Source organism: Catharus ustulatus, chromosome 23 (genome assembly GCF_009819885.2).
Source record: "Catharus ustulatus isolate bCatUst1 chromosome 23, bCatUst1.pri.v2, whole genome shotgun sequence".
NCBI classification, from domain to species: domain Eukaryota; kingdom Metazoa; phylum Chordata; class Aves; order Passeriformes; family Turdidae; genus Catharus; species Catharus ustulatus.
Window position 1 is genome coordinate 1,619,390 of NC_046243.1, and position 20,268 is coordinate 1,639,657.

Here is a 20,268-nt window from a genome sequence, read left to right on the forward strand (position 1 = left end):
TGCAAAGGAAAAGGGGAAATGCAAAGAAAATGAAAACCAAAGGAAAACAAGAGCAGTGATTCACTTACCCTGGTTCTCTGTGCTTCAGCAGGGACTCCGTGAACTGCCGGTGTCAGGAAGGTGGGGAAATCCCACAGGTTTCACTGAAACCTCCCTGGTCCCATCGCCCTGAGTTGCTTGAGGGACATGGGGAAGCACTTCAGATCAACACTACAAATACTCTCATTATCACTTTATAAATAAAAAGCAATTTCTTGCTAATTAATTCGGTGTTTTCAAAGGCAATTTCTTATTTTTTTATGTTTTTGGTCCCATGGCACATCCAACAAACTCAGTATTGCAGCTGTACCAAAAATAAGGACCTTTGCTGTGGACACAGCAGTCTTGTCTACAGAATTTTCTAAAATTAAGTGTGAAAGTTTTCATTTCTCATTTGTAAAGTATTCTAAGAGACACTAATAAAATTCAAGTATTCCTGTAAAAACATGCACTTGACTCCTGGAATCTTCACATGGATGGTTTTTTATGTCATACAAGCAAGGTGTTGTATCCAGGAAACATGGAATGGCTCGGGTTGGAAGGCACCTTACAACTCATCCACTTCCAGCCCCTGCCATGGGCAGGGACACCTTCCACTATCCCTGGTTGCTCCAAGCCCCATCCAACCCGTCCAGGGACAGCCACAGCTTCTCTGGATAACCAGTTCCAGGGCCTGACCAGCCCCATGGAGAGGAATTTCCTGTCATTATCCCCTCCTGAGTCCATTTCTCATTCTGTCAATGAACAGTAGCAATACCTGGTTCTATACAGTTCAATCATGCAATGATGGAACGGTTTGGGATGAAGAGACTTAAAGCCCGTTCACTCCCACCTACTGCCATAGGCAGGGACACCTTCCTGTCCTGTTTGGTCCGGGAGATTTCCAGCAATAGACTTATATCTCCTACATCTGTAGAAGTCCCAGTTTCCCACAGCCCCTATAGCAGAACCTGCTCAATCACTAAAAAGGAAGTGTCACTCAAGCAACAGACAATAGGTGGAAGTAGAAAACTGATAATGAAAATGTAAATATGCTGAAGTGACCTCATAGCTTGGAACAACTCAATACAAGCTGCTTGAAACACCCAGAGATCTTCCAGCAAGGATCAGGTCTAACGCTGCCCCTGCCCCGGAGCTGCTTTGGGGAGCTATTCTCAGCAAGGTAAGAGAAATCAATTTACTCTGTGCTGTGGGTTTCTGGTGGTGAGAGATACCTGTATGACTGGGGAAGCTCCTGTATTTCATAAACACTTCCACCTCTGAGCAGAAGGGAAGCCAGAGAACTTCTCCCCAGTCCTGCTGCTCTCCAGAGCCCACATCACCTCAGCAGCTCCGTGGTCTGCTCTGCACACCCACTGCCCCACAAACAGGCAAGTGCATTATCCCAGAGCTTTGGGTACGGGACAGGGTGGGTGGGAGCTCTCTGTGAGTGTTCTTGCTTAGTTTTTCTTCTTCTCTTGGAGAAGGCTATTTGTCTTTGGAATGGTTTAAACTCAAAGAGGGCAGGTTTAGATGGGATTTGGGGAAGAAATCCTCACTCTGAGGGTGCTGAGGCCCCAGGACCCATTGTCCAGAGAAGCTGTGGCTGCCCCATCTGTGGAAGTGTCTATAACCAGGTTATACAGGGGATGCAGCAGCCTGGGAGACTGCAAGCTGTACCTGACCACAGCAAGGAGGGCAATGGGATGAGCCTTAAGGACCCTTCCTACCACGGAAAACCAGTTTCCCAAAACCAGTCTGGATTGTCTCAATTCTCTCCCAGGCTGTATTCGGTAAAACACCAGAAAAGCAAAACTGAAATACTTGATAAAAAGAAGCTGTGACAGAAAAAAACCAGCAATTGCTTTCTGGCCCTCAAACACCAGCTGTTCACAGCAGACCAAAAGAGTCTGCCAAACAAGGTTGGGCTGGGCTGATTTCTCTCTGTATTGGGGCACATTTGCCCCTAAAATCAGCATCCTCAGACTGTGCCAGCTCTGTTCTCTCTGCACCATAACTGGGGTTCTCCAGGAAAGGGAGACAAGGACAAACAACCCACAGCTCCTGCTGCTTCCTCTCCAAACATTCTCTGTGACAGCCTTGTGAAACTTGTGTCCTAAGATAAGGAGGAGGATTTTAAGTCATTATTTTAAAATCTTAAAGTCACGCTTTGGTACAATGTCCTCCTATTATGTGGAGTAATTTGCCTTAGCTTGTGTTTCCTCTTTCCCAAGGCACAAATCCACTTGGTGTTGCTTTGAAACCTCAGCCACAGCAGAATGTTTAAAAGACTCACCAAAGACATCGTAAATCAAATGGATCCATGCGAGGAATTCATCCCTGTTGAGAGCATTGCAGACAATGAGCACTTCAGGCCTCTCTGTCTACTGAAAAAAAAGAGAAAACCAAAAACCATATTCCACCGAGCTCCCTGCTACAAGTCAACAGGGCTCACACTGCCTGATGTGCTGCTGCCTGGAGAAGATGGTGAAAGCACAGGTAAAATGCAAATTTATCAATAAGAATTTATGCAATATCATAGATAATGTTTTTGAACCATTTGTTGCCAAACATTATCAACTTTTCTATGTGTGATTTACTTACTGTGCTGAGTCTGGTATAATTTCAGAGTGCCGTCATCAGAGTCCCTCCATCTGCCAATTCACTCTCACAAAAACCAGCACAGACGAGGCTGATGGAGGTCTGGACATTTCACATGACCCTGCAAGTGCAGATCTGCATGGAGGTGCCTCCTTGTCCAACACATTTTCTGTCAAGCCACAGAAGAGGAGAATATCACTGGAATCACTGGAGGCACTAAGAAGAGAAAGGTAAGGAATGACAAAGGGAGCACACACACTGCAGACACCCTCCTACAACACATGCCAGGTAAACAATGGGTTTTCAACAGCCTAAAACCAAGATTAAGACCTTAGGGCAGATATTTCCCCTAACTAGGCCAGGTTAGACAGGGAATGGAGTCACAAGGTCCTCACTGAGCCTCCTCTTCTACAGGCTTATTCCCCCCACCCCCAACTGCCTCAGCTGCTCCTGATACTCCAAACTCTTCCTAATGTTTTTTTCTTTTAGAAAAGTCAACATGGATCATTCCTTCATCCAACAGCTACGGAGAAGAGACATCAATCTGTACGTGGTCACTGAAACCCTCGAAGCCTCAGAGGAGACTGTCTACAAGAAAGCCACCAAGGCAGATGGGGGCTTGAAAGCCAAATTTTATGCCACATTCCATGGAAAGGTTTGGCTTCCCTCTCCTTCCTTCCCACACCTGCACCCACATGCTCTAACTGGTTGTTTGCTTTCACCAGGGCACCAGGGAGGACAAACAAACCATAGTCATACCCAAGGGCTGCACCCTGACTTTCAGAACCATGCCTCTACACATTGGAGATGGTGCATGGCGTAAGTAACTTCCAGGAATGAGCAATTCCTCCTCTCCAGAAACAGTGCAGAAGAGGAAGAACATTTTAGGAAGTACCACTTGGCCCCTGAGCTGCCATCAGCTGGTGTACAAATCAGTGGAGGCAGTGTAAGGAACAGAAATCATCTGGGAAAGGTCAGATATCCCATGCAAGGCCAAAGATGCACTTTGGTTGGGGGGCCAATGAAGAAAAAAAAGAAGGAAATCTTAGATGTATACTTCAGGAATTGCAGAGTTCCTGTTGATAAATGGCACACAGAGCAGAGTTTTGGTGTTCCTTTTCCTTTCATGCTCAGAAGAGCCAGTGAGGAATCTGGGAAGGCTGGTATAAAAAACTGTGCCTTTTATCCTCTTTCAGATCTGGACTATTTCCCAGAAGAAGCTGAGAAAAGTGCAGCGGATGTAACTAATGGTAAGTAATGTATTTTACTGCTTCCACTTGCACAACTTTTACCTGCTTTGGGTAAGATTTAATGTCTCTGTGTAAAACAAATCACCTGGAGTGATGCATTTGCATCGTCCCTGAGACATCACAGCTGCTCAAATTCTTCACTGCTTCAAGAACACTCACAGAAGCGTTTCAGTCTCTGGGTTTAGAGCTGCTAATGAACTCCTAGAACTCAAGTGACAGATTAGGACCTCTTCTGGTTTGCAGGTCCCTCACAAGGAAAATTAGTAAGGCAGAGGGATGTTGAATTGTCCTTGAGAAATTTCACTGAACTGTCTCCTGACATGATGCTCTTCATCTTAAACACCATCAGAGCTGTCATGAGAGAAAACAACCACCATCAGGAGCCCAGCCAGAAAGTAAGTGAAGATTTTCTTGCTCCCACAGTTCATAAATACAGACAGATCCAGGATCACACCCTTGCCCCACGACTCACCTGCCCTGTGCCACAACTGTCCATCCAAAATTCCCTCACTCAGCACATCTCTCAGGACAAGCAGCAGCCTATGCCCTCATATTCTGACATTTCTTTCCCTTGTGTTGGAGTCTGAAACAGAGGCTTCTCTGAGTTCCTTAGAGAGAGATCAACAAGTTTCAGTGAGAGCTAAAAAACATAGTCCTAGATAACAGTGTAGGAAACGTGTCTTAAAAATAAGTCTCCATGAAGGCTCCAAAACATAGTTTTAGACATAACAAAAATATAGTATGAATATTGCTTACATTGTTCAGATAGTACAGATAGGCCATATGCATAGATTATACATAAACATTTGTACTAAGAAACTAGAATTCTAATGGGGTTGAAGAAATGCTTCAGATTCATACTTTAAGCTCATTGGATAATTTGTAAATAAGAATCTGTGCATTGGAGTGAGAACCTCTCTCTCTCTGTCTCTCTCTCTCTGTCTCTCTCTCTTTTTCTTTCTTTCTCTCTTTCTCTCTTCTCTCCCCTCCCTGCTATCATCATCACCCACAAGAAACGAGGAGCTGCAACTGCAACTTAGAGCTTCTCAGGGCCTTGCACCAGGAGCGGCTCCTACCTCTCATTGGGACTTTACAACTATTTGGCATTCTTTGGTACAATGTCCTCTTATTATGACAAGTAATTTGCCTTAGCTTGTGTTTCCTCTTTCCCAAGGCACAAATCCACTCGCCTTTGCTTCAAAACCGCAGCCACAGCAGAATGTTTAAAAAACTCAACAAATTCGTCGTAAATCAAATGGATCCACAAGAAGAATTCGTCCCTGTTGAGAGCATCGCAGACAATGAGGATTTCAGGCCACTCTGTCTACTGAAAAAAAAGAGAAAATCAGAAACCATATTCCATCCAGCTCCTTACTACCAGAGGACAGGGTTCACACTGCATGATGTGCTGCTGCCTGGAGTAGATGGTGAAAACATAGGTAAAGCCCAAATTTATCAATATGAATTTATGAAATACAATATATAATTTTTTTTAACTGTTTGTTGCCAAACACTACCAATTTTCCTATGTGTGATATAATTACTGTGCTGAGGCTGTGGAGTCCAGCTTAAGATAAAACATGGAATTATTTCAGAGCCTCTGCTTCAAGATTCCAGACAATTTCCTCTCACAAAAACCTGGAAAGACCAAGCTGATGGAGGTCTCAGCATTTCATGTGACCCTGTAAATTTAGCTGTGCATGGAGGTTCCACCTTGTCCAAGGAATTTACTGTCAAGCCACAAAAGAAGAGCATTTCACAGCAGTCACTGGAGGCACTGAGAAGAGAAAGGTAAGCAATGACAAAGGGAGCACACATGCTACAGTTACCCACCTCCAACCCAGGCCATGTTAACAATGGGTTTTCAACAGCCTAAAACCAAGATTAAGACCTTAGGGCAGGAATTTCCCCTAACTAGGCCAGGTTAGACAGGAAATGGAGTGACAAGGTCCCCACTGAGCCTCCCCTTCTACAGGCTTATTCCCCCAACCTGCCTCAGCTGATCCTGCTGCTTTAACCATGCCTGCTTTTTGTTCGTTTAGAAAAATCAACATGGATCATTCCTTCATCCAACAACAACAGAGAAGAGACATCAATCTGTACGTGGTCACTGAAATCCTCGAAGCCTCAGAGGAGACTGTCTACAAGAAAGCCACCAAGGCAGATCGGGGCTTGAAAGCCAAATTTTATGCCAAATTCCGTGGAAAGGTTTGGTTTCCCTCTCCTTCCTTCCCTAACACCTGCACCCACATGTTCTAACTGGCTGTTTTCATTCACCAGGGCAACACAGATAAGAACAAAGACATAGTCATACCCAAGGGCTGCACCCTGGCCTTCAGGGCCATCCCTCTACACATTAGAGATGGAGTATGGGGTAAGTAACTTCCAGAAATGACCAATTCCTCCTCTCCAGAAACAGTGCAGAAGAGGAAGAACATTTTAGGAAGTATCACTTGGCCCCTGAGCTGCCATCAGCTTGTGTGCAAAAAAGTGGTGGCAGTGTAAGGAACAGAAATCAGCTGGGAGAGGTCAGGTAACCCAGGCAAGGCCAAAGATGCACTTTGGTTTGGGGGGTCAATGAGGAAAGGAAAGAAGGAAATCTCAGATCTACATTTCAGGAGCTGCAGAGCTCCTGGTGATAAATGGCACACAGAGCAGAGTTTTGGTGTTTCTTTTCCTTTCCTTCTCAGAAGAGCCAGTGAGGAATCTGGGAAGGCGAGTATAGAAAACTGTGCCTTTTATCCTCTTTCAGATCTGGACTATTTCCTACTAAAAGCTGTGGGAAATGCAGTAGATGTAACTAATGGTAAGTAATGTATTTTACTGACTCCACTAGCATAACTTTACCTGCTCTGGAAAAGATTTAATCACTCAGTATAAGACAAATCAACTGGAGTGATGCATTTGGCTGTTTCCTCAGACATCACAACTGCCTAAATTCCAGATCTCTTCAAAAAATTCACACTAATGTTTCAAAATATGGTTTAGAGCTGCTAATGAATGACTAGAACTCAAGTGACAGATTTGGTCTCACTCTGGTTTGCAGATGAATCAATGGGAAAATTGGAAGAAGTGGTGAGAGAAGTGGAATACCGCTGTCAAATTTTCACCACATTGTCTCCTGACCTCCTGCTCGTTGTCTTCATCGCCATTAAAGCTGCCATGAGAGACAAGAAACTCCTACAAGAGCTCAGCCAGAAAGTAAGTGAAGATTTTCTGACTCCCAGAATTTATAAATACAGACAGATCCAGGACCACACCTCTTGCTCTATGACTCACCTGTCCTGTGCCACAACTGTCCATCCAAAATTCCCTCACTCAGCACATCTCACTGTACTGGAAAAGCAGCAGCCTCTGACCCTAGATCCTGACATTTCTTTCCCTTGTTCCCACAGATGGAAGATATTCCTGAGGAAAGGGATGGGTATGAGCTGAAAACTGAGAGCCCAGAGTTAAAAGAACTTTTCAGCACCTTACAGCATTCTCCAAAAGACTGTCTCCATCAGCTGGCTGAAGGAATCACCTACATCCTTGATGCTTTGCATGGTGAGGCTTTGGGACTTTAGAAGGAAAAGCAAGGCAGGAATGACCCCCAGACCTGCCATTCCCTCCTGCCTTCCTCTCTCACTCCTCCTCCTCCTCAAGTGCAATCTACATCCATGTCCCATGGAGAGGTGAGGACAGAAATCCCCTCCACACCCACACAGGGCTCCCTGCTCCCTCAAAGTGTGGTCACAGCTTCTGCCCAAGGACCAGCTCCAATCTCTGCTCTGCTCACCAGAGACACAACCCAAGCACATGGCTGGAGCTGTGTCTGTGAGGGTCAGATTGGATATCAGGGAAAGCTTCTCATCCCAGAGGGTGCTCAGGCACTGAACACATTCCCCAGGGAATGGTCACAGCCCCAAGGCTGACAGAGCTCCAGCAGTCTTTGGACAACTGTCTCAGCCACAAACTGGGATTGTTGGTAATGTCCTGTGCAGAGACAGCAGCTGGACTTCAATTATCCTTGTAGGTCCCTTCCAACTCCATATTCCATGATTCTGTGAGTAACAGCCAGATCACTCTCACTGTGAGGCTGCACAAATCAGTTCCATTAAAACATCCAAAGAACTTCCAACCAAATGGGCACTTTTTACGAGACATGTTCACCCTTCCCCTCCTCTTTACTCTCTCCCTTCCTGCTCACCAGTCCCATCCCATTACCAACCTTGGGGTGAGGTTTGGGATCCAAACCCAGTTTATTTCTGCAGAGTTAATGGACGATCAGCTGCTGCTGCTGCTGGAATCCTTGGAAAGGAAGATTCTGTCCCAACAGCTGAACCTGGTGAGATCACACATCACACTTGGCTCCTTTCAAGGGGGCACAAACTATTTTAATTCTAGCAACATCTCCATAGTGATGTCACAACTTGACAACTGATTGAAATCATGATGTTGATTTTCTTTGTTGTTGCTCTGAAGGTTGAAAACCTCCTGAAACATGACCTGGATGATAAGATGTGTAATTTCCAAGTGGATGCCAGCCTGCTCGCCTTCCCACACAAGGAGGAACAGATGTTAACCATGGAACTGGTGGAGATGAGTGGAGTACAGCTCCACGAAGATGGATCAGCTGTTTCTTTGGATCAATCCTTCGAGGCCGTGGCAGCCCTGTTTGTAGCCCTGTACGCCCTCAAACTCCTGAGTGGCTCCAAGTAGGACACACCAGGCCCTGCCCAAGGAAACCCTCTGTAAAGGACCAGGAGATCTCTGATGACCAACCACGTTTCTCTCCCAATATCATCCTTGTTAATGCTCAAGGCTTTGCTGGGAAAAGCAAATTGAAGGCTGGAAAATTAATTCTTGATGCTATGATAGGCTGGATATCAATGTGGATTTGTCTGTCTGTCTCCCCAAGAATACTGAGGTGCAACCGGAAAATCCACAAGCTCAAAGAATCCCAGGCTTGCCAGCAGTGACTCATGTAATCTTGCTTCCCCCAAAATGCTGCTGCTGCTGCTGCAATCAATAAATGGGAAAGGGAAGGATAAAGGGAATGGGAAGAGGGGGAAATGCAAAGGAAAAGGGGAAATACAAAGGAAACAAAAGCCAAAGGAAAACAGGAGCAGTGATTCACTCACCCTGATCTTTCTGGGCTTCAGCAGGGACTCCGTGAACTGCTGGTGCCAGGAAGGTGGGAAAATCCCAGAGGTTTCACTGACACCTCCCTGGTCCTATCCTCCTGAGTTGCATGAGTGACATGGGGAAGCACTTCAGAGCAAAAATCCTCTCATTATCACTTTTTAAATAAAGAGCAGCTTCTTGCTGAGCAATTGTGTGTTTTCAATGGCAATTTCTTATTTTCATGTGCTATCGGTCCCATGGCACAACCGACAAACTCAGGATAGAATCCATATCAGAAATTAAGGACACTTAGCCACTTCCTCATCCACTCACACTGCATGCATACAATGAAATGGATGGAAAATAATTATTGACTAACTCAAACCTTTTTCCATGCACTCAATGAAAGGCTTCCTTAGATGTTCATAGATCCACTGGGATCATTTTCAAATGTCCAGGCAACTCAGGCTGCTCAAGAGGTCACAAGTTGAAGCAAGGCATATCTTTAAGAGGATGTAGTCTTCTCCCAGGTCTACAAATAAAATGTTTATAATTCCATGACTGCTAGCAGTTGGTGGTATATCTTACTCGGGTTTTTACATCCTTTCTATTACCTGAATATCAGTTCCAAGAAATCCTACACTGCAGTGAAAGGCAGCAAGGTAGCAACAATGATGTGCTATGGCTTGTCACACCCAAACCATGAGGTGGCCCAGCTCCCCACTGGGTTCTGGGGAGGGTGAGGGAGCTTCATCCTCTACATCTGTAGAAAGTCAAGTTATCCACCAATCCTGCAACACATTCCAGAAGTCACACCATGCCTAAGTGGCCTGAGGTAATCCATAATCTTCTGTGCTCCATATCTGTCGGCACCTTGTCCTAGGTTACAATGTGAAGATGTGCCCAAAAGCACATATTTTACTATCACCATCTTCATGAACTGTTGAAACCAGGTGGGGCAGTGATTCTTATCTCCATGGCAGATATCCTCTGCTAATGGGACATCTGTTAAAAAACAGATGGGGCAGTGCTCTTTATCTTTCCCATGATCCATCCTTCCTCCAGGAAGATATTTCTGCTAATGGGCCATTGAGTCCCACTGCATGACTGATAAAATTACATCATCCCTCTGTGAGATGCTCCACCCAGTGGGAGGAGACAAGCATTTCACACCTAGATACAAACTGACTTTTGGAACACCAAAGCAGCCCCTACCCACTGCTTTCCAGAGCACAAGAGCTACCAGACCTTTCTACACAATCACTACTTTAACAAGACCACTTCATCTGGACTGCTCCCACCACCCTAACAAGTGGGATGTCAGGTTGTATGCTGACTCTGCCAGTGGATTTTCTTTTGTACTATTCCATGTGTTTTATTTGTCTCTTTTTTTCCTATTAAATTTTATTTATGACTTGGAGTCTCTCAATGGTTTTGCTTTCAAACCAGCACACACTCAATTGTTACTGGATCTTCAACACCCTATAAATGAGAACACTTTGTGGGGGGACAGAGGTTGTTAGCAAGCTCCCTTTTCAAATTACTCCTCTTGGGTGGCTTCTGGCTCTTCTGCAGTGGACTATTTGCTTTGGGGATACTTGGTTTGTGTTCAGGCAAAGCCCTTCTTTCCTTATACTTCTTTGGATTCTCTTTTCTTTTTCTTTCTTCTCAGCTCTGAGTGCTGGTGGTTTTGAGCTGCCTTGGGGCGAATTCCACCAGCACCTGCCTCATGCCACCGAGTGGGACAGCCCCACTCCAAGCTGCTCCAACTCACCCACAGTGCCTGGCCACAGAAAGAGCATCACAAATGGTCCCAGCCCAGCCCTTGGCTTGCCTGCCCTGATGTCTCTTGCAAGGAAGGCAAAGTCCCTCCACCAGTTTTCTGCCTGATCTGGAGAGCTCCAGTTGGAACTCCAGCTTTAGGCAGATAAGAAGAGCATGAGGGCTGGTGGAGGAAGACTGACATCACCTTTCCCTTTGTTCTCCAAACCATGTGCTCAGCTCTGGAGCTCCACCTGTTGGGGTGGATCAGTGGGTTGTCCCCAGCATTTTCTGGAATCTATTTCTTCTAGAGTGAGTTCAATGATTTGGCAATTTTGTATCTGGCACTTGTTCAGAGTCATTCTTTGCCTTTTGCTCTTCTGCTGGTCAGTAAATTATTTCTTCACTTATCCATTAGTATCTCCTTCCTTCTCAGTGGGATGGAATTGCTTCAGCCCTTAAAGGGAGATAGTTCATCGCAGACTGTTCTCCTTTAAATTGTCTCAAACCAAGACAAATTCGGCACCCAAATTAAGGGGAAACAAGAGAGAAAGTGAAAGAATTATGAACTTTGTCCAGAAGACCTGGATTTCCAGTGGGGCCCTGAACAACAGAATGCCTTCAAGCAGATCATGCACAAGATTGCCCACACAGTAACCCATGAGCCAGGCAGGACAGGACAAGATGTGATGAAAATGCTCTACACTGCAGCCACAGAGAATGAATGGTCCATCCTGGAGCCTCTGCCAGAAGATACTTTTGGACACTTGAGGTTGACCTCTCAGGTTCTGGAGTCAAGCACACTAAGGATCTAAGGCCAGCTACAGCCACACTGAGAAAGAGCTCCTTACAGCCTACAATGGGGTTTGAGCTGCCCTCATTACCCAGTGAGCTTGACTGGGAAACCCAAATCATCCTGAGATCTTGGAAGTCCTAGCAAATTGGCCCAAAGCTCAGAGGTTTGTGGTATCGCAAGAAGAAGAAGAGCCAGTGACATGTGCCGGGGTGGTGTAAGCAATTACTGGAGAGAGAGAGGCAGGGCCTCTCTTCACTGACAGATCACATCACACTTGACAGATTTCCAGTATCATGACCAGGGCAATTGTCACCTGGAGAGATCAAATCTCCTGTGATGGAGAAACAAATCCTGGTAAGAAGGCATTTCAAGATTATCTGATTTGTTCTGCAATGAAAGAGAAAAGCTTTTGAAAGGTTGGAAGCCTTCTCAGGAACTGGCAGCAGCCTGTCCCATACCAAACTGGGCAGAGTCTCCTCAGCCACTGTCAGCACCACGCACGTATCCACGGCGTACGGCAGCCCCAGCTCCAGGACACTCAGAAAACCAGCAAGTCCTCCCAGCCTGGCGCTCCTCAGTCAGGGATCCTGACCTGGGAGTTGTTTTACAGAGCTACCAGCCTGGCAAACAGTCCAAACCCTTGCAGGAAAAAGCCTCTGGAAGAAACTAAATGGAGGGCTACTTATTCTCAAGTACTTTTATGTTTGAATCACTGTTCAATTTTGGGTTGTTTTTAGAAACTCGGTACTGGCCCTCGAGGAGGGGACAGCAGTGGGTTAACACATTAATATTCCTCCTTGTGACTTATGTTGCTTTAGTATTGCCTAGGATATCTTTTAAGCATGTGAGTGTTGGTGTGTCCATATCCTCCTTGGATCAGTTAAATCAGCTGAATTAGGTGGGAGGGTTTTTTAAAGGAATGTTGTGTACAAAGTTCTAGGGCTTTTTTCCCATAGCCTTCTTTTTACTGTGGATACAGAATCTCATGTAGAGAACTTTGTAAAATAAAGTGTGAATATTTTTATTACTCCTTTTTACAGTATTCTAAGAGAGACTAATAAAAGTGAAGTATTCAGGTAAAAAGTTGCACTTGAGTCCTGGAATCTTCACGTGGAAATCTTTTGCTCTCATACAAGCATGGTAACATATCCAGGAAACATGGAATGCCTTGTGCTGGAAGGCTCCTTAAGGCTCATCCATTCCTGCCTCTGCCATGGGCAGGGACACCTTCCACTCTCCCACTGGGCAACCAGTACCAGAGCCTGACCAGCCTCACAGGGAGGAATTTGTTTCCAATACCCTCCCCCCGAGTCCATTTCTCAATTTTTAAAAGAGGTACAACATTACATGGCTCTATACAATTGAATCATGCAATGATGGAATTGTTTGGGTTGAAGAGACTTAAAGCCCATCCAGTCCCACCTGCTGCCATAGGCAGGGACACCTTCCTGTCCTGTTTGGTCTGGGACACTTCCAGGCATGGGTTTACATCTCCTAAATCTGCAGAATTTTGCGTTATCTAAAGTCCATATAATAAACTCTGCTCATGAAGAATTACGCAAACAACGGCCATTTGGAGACAACTGAACACTGGGAAGGAGCACAGTAAAAGGAAAATGTTGGGAATAACAATAGGAAATAATAAATCTGCTGTGAACAGCCAGAGATCTGCCAGCAAGGATTGGATCTAATGCTGCTCCTGCCCAGGTGCTGCTTCAGGGAGCCTATTGTCAGCAAGGTAAGATAAATTACTTTACTCTTTGTTCGGGGTTTATGGGAGTGCCAGCTTCCTGTGAAACTCACCACTCCCATAGTTAGCAAACACTTCCACACCTCTGAACAGAAGGGAAGCCAGAGAACTTCTCCCAGTCCTGCTGCTCTCCAGAGCCCACATCACCTCGGCAGCTCCGTGGTCTGCTCTGCACACCCAGCGCCCCACAAACAGGCAAGTGCATTATCCCAGAGTGTTGGGTATGGGGAGGGTTGGTGGAGCTCTCTCTGTCAGTGCTCTTCTTCAGTTTTCCTCTCTTCTTGCAGACTTTAAATTAAAATAGCCCAAATGCACTATTAACATTGAGTGCACAAAGTTCTTTGTCTTTGAAATTATTCAAATGGAAAGAAAGTAGGGTTAGATGAGATATTGGGAAGAAATTCCTCTGTGTGAGGGTGCAAAACTGAAATTTTTCATAAAAACAAGCAGAAAACAAAAAAGGATTTCTTTCTGCCCCTCAAACACCAGCTCTCCCATGCAGACCAACTCAGTCTGCCCAAGGAGTTGGACTGGGCTGATTTCTCTCTATTCCAGTGGACATTTGCCCCTAAAATGAGAATCCTCAGAGTGTGCCATGTTCTCTCTGCACCATACCTGGAGCTCACCAGTAAAGGAGGATGAGACCAAACAACCACAGCTCCTCCTTCTTCCTCTCCAAACACTCCCTGTAACAACCCTGTGAAACTTCTGTCCCTGGGTAGTAGCGGTCATTACTTTGAAAATTTCTTAATAATTAAAGTAAAACTTTGTTTAAGCATCCTGCTTAAGCTACACAAGAGGAAGTTTAGCATAGACATCAGGAAAAAATTCTTCACTGAATGAGTGATTGGTCACTGGAATCATCTCCATCACCAGAGAGGTGCTGGAGTAATCATCTCTGGATGTTTTTTAAAAAAGAGAGGACGTGGCACTCAGCGCCATGGTTCAGTAGATGAGGAAGTGTTAGGACACAGACTGGAATAGATGATCTCCAAAGCCTTTTCCAAACTAGTGCATTCTGTGATTTTGTGCTATTATTTCAAGCAATTTGGCTTAATTTGTGTTGCCTCTTTCCCAAGGCAAAAATTCCCTTGGCTTTGCTTGAAAACCTCCGCCACAGCAGAATGTTTAAAAAGCTCACCAAAGACATCGCAAATGAAATGGACCTGGTCCCTGTTGAGAGCATCGCAGATAATGAGGATTTCAGGCCACTCTGTCTATTGAAAAAGAAGAGAAAATCAAAAACCATGTTCCACCCAGCTCCCTACTACCAGCGGACAGGATTCACACTGCAGGATGTGCTGTTGCCTGGAGAAGATGGTGAAAGCATAGGTAAAGCCCAAATTTATCAATATGAATTTATGAAACACTATATATAATATTTTTGAACCATTTGTTGCTAAACAGTACCAGCTTTCCTGTGTGTGATTTACTTACTGTGCTGAGTCTGTGTAATCCTGCTCAAGACAACATATGGAATTATTTCAGAGTCTCTCCTTCAAGATTCTACCCAATTTACTCTCACAAAAACCAGCACAGACCAAGCTGATGGAGGTCTCAGCATTTCATTTGACCCTGCGAGTGTAGATCTGAAAGGAGGTGCTTCCATGTCCAAGGCATTTTCTGTCAAGCCACAGAAGAAGAAGTTACCACAGCAGTCACTGGAGGCATTGACAAAAAAATGGTAAGGAATGAGAAAGGGAGCACACACACTCAAGTCATCCCCCTCCAGACCATGCCGGGTTAACAACAGGATTTCAAAAGTCTAAAACCAAGATTAAGACCTTGGTGCATGAATTTCCTCTAACTAGGCCAGGTTAGACAGGGAATGCAGTGACAAGTTCCCCCCGTCCCTCCTCTTCTATAGGCTTATCCCAGATGTGGTTTGACCCTGGTCAAATGCCAGGCACTGACTAAAGTCCCTCACTCTCTCTCCCTTGCTACAGCTGGTCAGAAGAGAGAGAAAATTTGTACGAAGGACTCATGAGTTGAAATAAGAGCCTTGAGTAAATACTCAAAGACCAAACCAGGCTCAGCTTAGAGCTACAAAGTGAGTTTATTACTAACAAAATCAGAGAAGGACAATGAGAACTGAACTAAGCCTTTAAAAATACCTTTTTGTCCCCCAGCTTCTTCATCCTTCCCACCACCACTGCCAGGTAAAGAGCATGGAGTTTTTGCGTCAGATTGTCACTTGAGGTTTTCTTCTGCTGCTCAAGAAGAGGAGTCCTTCCCCTGCTAAGTTGTGGGATCCCTTCCAATTGGAGACAGTTCTCCATGAACTGCTCCAGTGAAGTTCCAAATCTCACCCTCCAAAAGTGCTGCATCAGGAGTCCTTCCCACAGTCAACAATCCTCCCAAAACTGCTGTGGTGTGGCTCACTTTCCCAGCCCTCCATGAGGTGGAGTCCTGAACTAGAGGAGACCTGTTTTAATTTTCTTCTGAAGTATGTTATCACAGAGGTGTTACCAACATCTTTAATTGGCCCAGCCTTGGCCAGCACCATGTCCATCTTCAGAGTCATCAAGGATTGGCTTTGCCAGACATGGTGAAAGTTTCTGGCAGCCTCTCACAGAAGCCACCTCTGTGGCTCCCTGCTACCAAACACCAGGCCATGGAAAACCAACACATCCCCTCAGATGTTTCAGCTCCTCTTAGTGCTCCAGACACCTTCCTAACCTTCTTCTTTCTCAGGAAAATCAACATGGATCATTCCTTCATCCGACAACTCCAGAGAACAGATATCAATCTATACATGGTCACTGAAATCCTCGAAGCCTCAGAGGAGACTGTCTACAAGGAATCCACCAAGGCAGACGGGGGCTTCATGGCCAAATTTTACGCCACATTCTCTGCAAAGGTTTGGCTTCTCTCTCCTTCCTTCCCCAACACCTGTACCAACGTGTTCTAGCTGGTTATTTTCTTTCACCAGGGCAACAGAGAGAAGAACCAAACCATAGTCGTACCTAAGGGCTGCACTCTGGCCTTCAGGACCATCCCAATATATATTGAAGATGGAGAATGGGGTAAGTAACTTCCAGAAATGACCAATTCCTCCTCTCCAGAAACAGTGCAGAAGAGGAAGAACATGTTAGGAAGTATCACTCAACCCTGCTCTGCCCTCAGCTGGTGTGCAAGGAGATGAGAAAGTGTGAGGGACAGAAATCAGCTGGGGGAGGTCAGATAACCCATGCAAGGTCAAAGAGCTACAGAGGAAAGATGCTATTTGATTAGGGGTCAGTAGAGAAATGAAAGAATGAGGCTTCAGATCTGTATTTCAGGAGCTACAGAATTCCCATTCATAAAGAACACAGAGAGCAGAGTTTGGTTTCTTTCTTTTCTCTTTTCTTTGCTCTTTTCACTGCCTTTTTCTTTTCTTTTTCAGAAGAAGAGAGACAAGGATAATAGAGGGTGGGTGACCACCACTGAGAAGGCTGGTATACAACACCATAAACTGTCTTTTTTATTCTCTTTCAGAAGTGGATCATATGGAATACCAAGCGAGAAGCGAAACTGAAGGTGAGCATAAGTAACGTGTTTTAGAGCTTTCACTTGCAGAACTTTTACCTGCTTTGGCTAAGATGGAATCTCCCAACATAAAACAAATGACTAGGAGTGATTTGCCTCAACCCTGAGACATTACAACTGCCCAAATCCCAGATTGGTTCAAAACCAATCGCAAAAGTGTTTCAAACTCTGAGATTAGAGCTCCCAGCCAACTCCTAGAACTCAAGTGACAGATTTGGTTTCAGTCTGCACTGTAGATGAATCAACTGGAGAATTAAAAGTGCTGAGCGAAGAGGAATACCGCTGTCAAATTTTCACCAAGTTGTCTCCTGACCGCCTGCTCATTGTCTTCAACACCATCAAAGCTGTCATGAGAGACAAGAACCTCCTTCAAGAGCTCAGACAGAAAGTAAGTGAAGCTTTCCTTACTCACAAAATTTATAAATACAGACACATCCAGGGCCACACCTCTTGCTCTATGACTCACCTGTTCTGTGCCACAACTGTCCATCCAAAATTCCCTCTCTCAGCACATCTTCCTGTACTGCACAAGCAGCAACCTGTGCCGTCAGATCCTGACAATTCTCTTTCTTGTTCCCACAGATGGAAGATATTACTGAGCTAAATGATGAGTATGAGCTGAAAACTGAGAGCCCAGATTTAAAAGATCTGTTCAGCACCTTAGAGCATTCTGAAAGAGACCGTTTCCTTCAGCTGGCTGAAGGAATCACCTACATCCTTGATGCTTTGCATGGTGAGGCTTTGGGACTTTAGAAGGAAAATCAAGGCAGGGATGACTCCCAGTCCTGTCATTCCCTCCTCTCTTCCTCTCTCACTCCTCCTCCTCCTCCTCAAGTGCAATCTACATCCATGTCCCATAGAGGGGAGAGGACAGAAATCCCCTCCACACCCACACAGGGCTCCCTGCTCCTTCAAAGTGTGGTCACAGCTTCTGCCCAAGGACCAGCTCCAATCTCTGCTCTGCTCACCAGAGACACGACCCAGGCACATGGCTGGAGCTGTGTCTGGGAGGGTTAGATTGGATATCAGGGAAAGCTTCTTATCCCAAAGGTGCTCAGGAACTGAACACATTCCCCAGGGAATGGTCACAGCCCCAAGGCTGACAGAGCTCCAGCAGTCTTTGGACAACTGTCTCAGCCACAAACTGGGATTGTTGGCATTGTCCTGTGCAGGGACAGCAGCTGGACTTCAATTATTCTTGTAGGTCCCTTCCAACTCCATATTCCATGATTCTGTGAGTAACAGCCAGATTACTCTCGCAGTGTGGCTGCAAAAATCATTTCCATTCAAACATCCAAAGAACTTCCAACCAAATGGGCACTTTTTACAAGAAATGTTCACCCTTCCCCTCCTCTTTACTCTCTCCCTTCCTGCTCACCAGTCCCATCCCATTACCAACCTTGGGGTGAGGTTTGGGATCCAAACCCAGTTTATTTCTGCAGAGTTAATGGATGATCAGCTGCTGCTGCTGCTGGAATCCTTGGAGAGGAAGATTCTGTCCCAACAGCTGAACCTGGTGAGAACACACATCACACTTGGCTCCTTTCAAGGGGGCACAGACTATTTTAATTCTAGCAACATCTCCATAGTGATGTCACAATTTTACAACTGATTCAAATCATGATGTTGCTTTTTCATTATTGTTCAAAGGTTGCACAGCTACTGAAACATGACCTGGTGGATAAGATGTGCAATTTCCACGTGGATGCCAGGCTGCTCTCCTTCCCACACAAGGACGATCAGATGTTAACAATGGAACTGGTGGAGCTGAGTGGAGTGCAGCTCCAGGAAGATGGATCAGCTGTTTCTTTGGATCAACCCTTCAAGGCCGTGGCAGCCCTGTTTGTAGCTCTGTATGCCCTCAAGCTCCTGAGTGGCTCCAAGTAGGACACACCAGGCCCTGCCCAGGTAAACCCTCTGCAAAGTATCAAGAAATTTCTGCTGACCAACCACCTTTCTCTCCCAATATGATTGTTGCTAATGCTCAAGGCTGCTTAGGCTCACATAAGCAAATTTAAGGCGGGAAAATTAATTCTTGATGCTATCATAGGCTGGATATCAATGTGGATTTGTCTGTCTGTCTGTCTCCCCAAGATTACCAAGGTGCAACAGGAAAATCTACAAGTTCAATGAATCCCAGGCCTGCCAGCAGTGCTTCAAGTAATTCTGCTTCCCTCAAAATGCTGCTGCTGCTTCTGCAATCAATAAATGGAGAAGGGAAGGATAAAGGGAATGGGAAGGGCAGGGGAAATTCAAAGGAAAAGTGGAAATGCAAAGGAAAAGGGGAAATGCAAAGGAAAGGGGGAAATGCAAAGAAAATGAAAACCAAAGGAAAACAAGAGCAGTGAGTCACTTACCCTGGTTCTCTGGGCTTCAGCAGGGACTCCGTGAACTGCCAGTGTCAGGAAGGTGGGGAAATCCCTGAGGTTTCACTGAAACCTCCCTGGTCCATCTCCCTGAGTTGCTTGAGGGACATGGGGAAGCACTTCAGATCAACACTACAAAGACTCTCATTATCACTTTATAAATAAAGAGCAGAATCAAGCTAATTAATTTGGTGTTTTCAAACGGTAATTTCTTATTTTTGTATGTTTTTGGCCCCATGGCACATCCAACAAACTCAGGATTGAAACTCTACCAGAAATAAGGACCTTTGCTGTGGACACAGCAGTCTTGTCTACAGAATTTTCTAAAATTAAGTGTGAAAGTTTTCATTTCTCATTTGTAAAGTATTCTTAGAGACACTAATAAAATTCAAGTATTCCTGTAAAAACACGCACTTGACTCCTGGAATCTTCACATGGATGGTTTTTGATGTCATACAAGCAAGGTGTTGTATCCAGGAAACATGGAATGGCTCAGGTTGGAAGGCACCTTACGACTCATCCACTTCCAGCCCCTGCCATGGGCAGGGACACCTTCCACTATCCCTGGTTGCTCCAAGGCCCATCCAACGCGTCCAGGGACAGGCAAATTTTCTCTGGATAACCAGTTCCAGGGCCTGACCAGCCTCACAGAGAAGAATTTCCTGCCAATATCCCCTCCTGAGTCTGTTTCTCCATCTGTCAAAGAACAGCAGTAATACCTGGCTCTATACAGTTCAATCATGCAATGATGGAATGATTTGGGTTGAAGAGACTTAAAGCCCGTCCACTCCCATCTAGTGCCAAAGGCAGGGACACCTTCCTGTCCTGTCTGGTCTGGGAAATTTCCAGCAACGGACTTACATCTCCTACATCTGTAGAAGTCCCAGTTTCCCACAGCCCCTATAGCAAACTCTGCTCAATCACTAAAAAGGAAGTGTCACTCAAGTAACAGACAATTGGTGGAAGTAGAAGACTGGTAACGAGGATGTAAATATGCTGAAGTGACCTCACAGCTGGTAATATCTCCTGACAAGCTGCTTGCAACAGCCAGAGATCTTCCAGCAAGGATCAGGTCTAACACTGCCCCTGACC

The 20,268-nt window shown here is 45.3% G+C and overlaps 2 protein-coding genes across 2 annotated transcripts; both read left to right on the forward strand.

The window, feature by feature from the left end:
• The first annotated feature begins 2,259 nt into the window (after nucleotides 1-2,259).
• Nucleotides 2,260-8,768, forward strand: LOC117006380 (gasdermin-A2-like). Its single transcript, XM_033078788.1, has 15 exons — nucleotides 2,260-2,517; nucleotides 2,648-2,849; nucleotides 3,109-3,274; nucleotides 3,345-3,438; nucleotides 3,816-3,869; nucleotides 4,113-4,264; nucleotides 5,044-5,308; nucleotides 5,465-5,660; nucleotides 5,912-6,077; nucleotides 6,150-6,243; nucleotides 6,622-6,675; nucleotides 6,916-7,070; nucleotides 7,265-7,415; nucleotides 8,123-8,196; nucleotides 8,334-8,768. Exons 1-15 carry the CDS (start codon nucleotides 2,298-2,300, stop codon nucleotides 8,568-8,570), a joined length of 2,280 nt encoding a protein of 759 aa, XP_032934679.1. The 5' UTR covers nucleotides 2,260-2,297; the 3' UTR covers nucleotides 8,571-8,768.
• Nucleotides 8,769-14,391: 5,623 nt separating this feature from the next.
• Nucleotides 14,392-18,697, forward strand: LOC117006388 (gasdermin-A-like). The gene is made up of 8 exons (XM_033078798.2): nucleotides 14,392-14,614; nucleotides 14,771-14,966; nucleotides 15,977-16,142; nucleotides 16,215-16,308; nucleotides 17,023-17,198; nucleotides 17,393-17,543; nucleotides 18,253-18,326; nucleotides 18,461-18,697. Exons 1-8 carry the CDS (start codon nucleotides 14,407-14,409, stop codon nucleotides 18,695-18,697), a joined length of 1,302 nt encoding a protein of 433 aa, XP_032934689.1. The 5' UTR covers nucleotides 14,392-14,406.
• The last annotated feature ends 1,571 nt before the right edge of the window (nucleotides 18,698-20,268 follow it).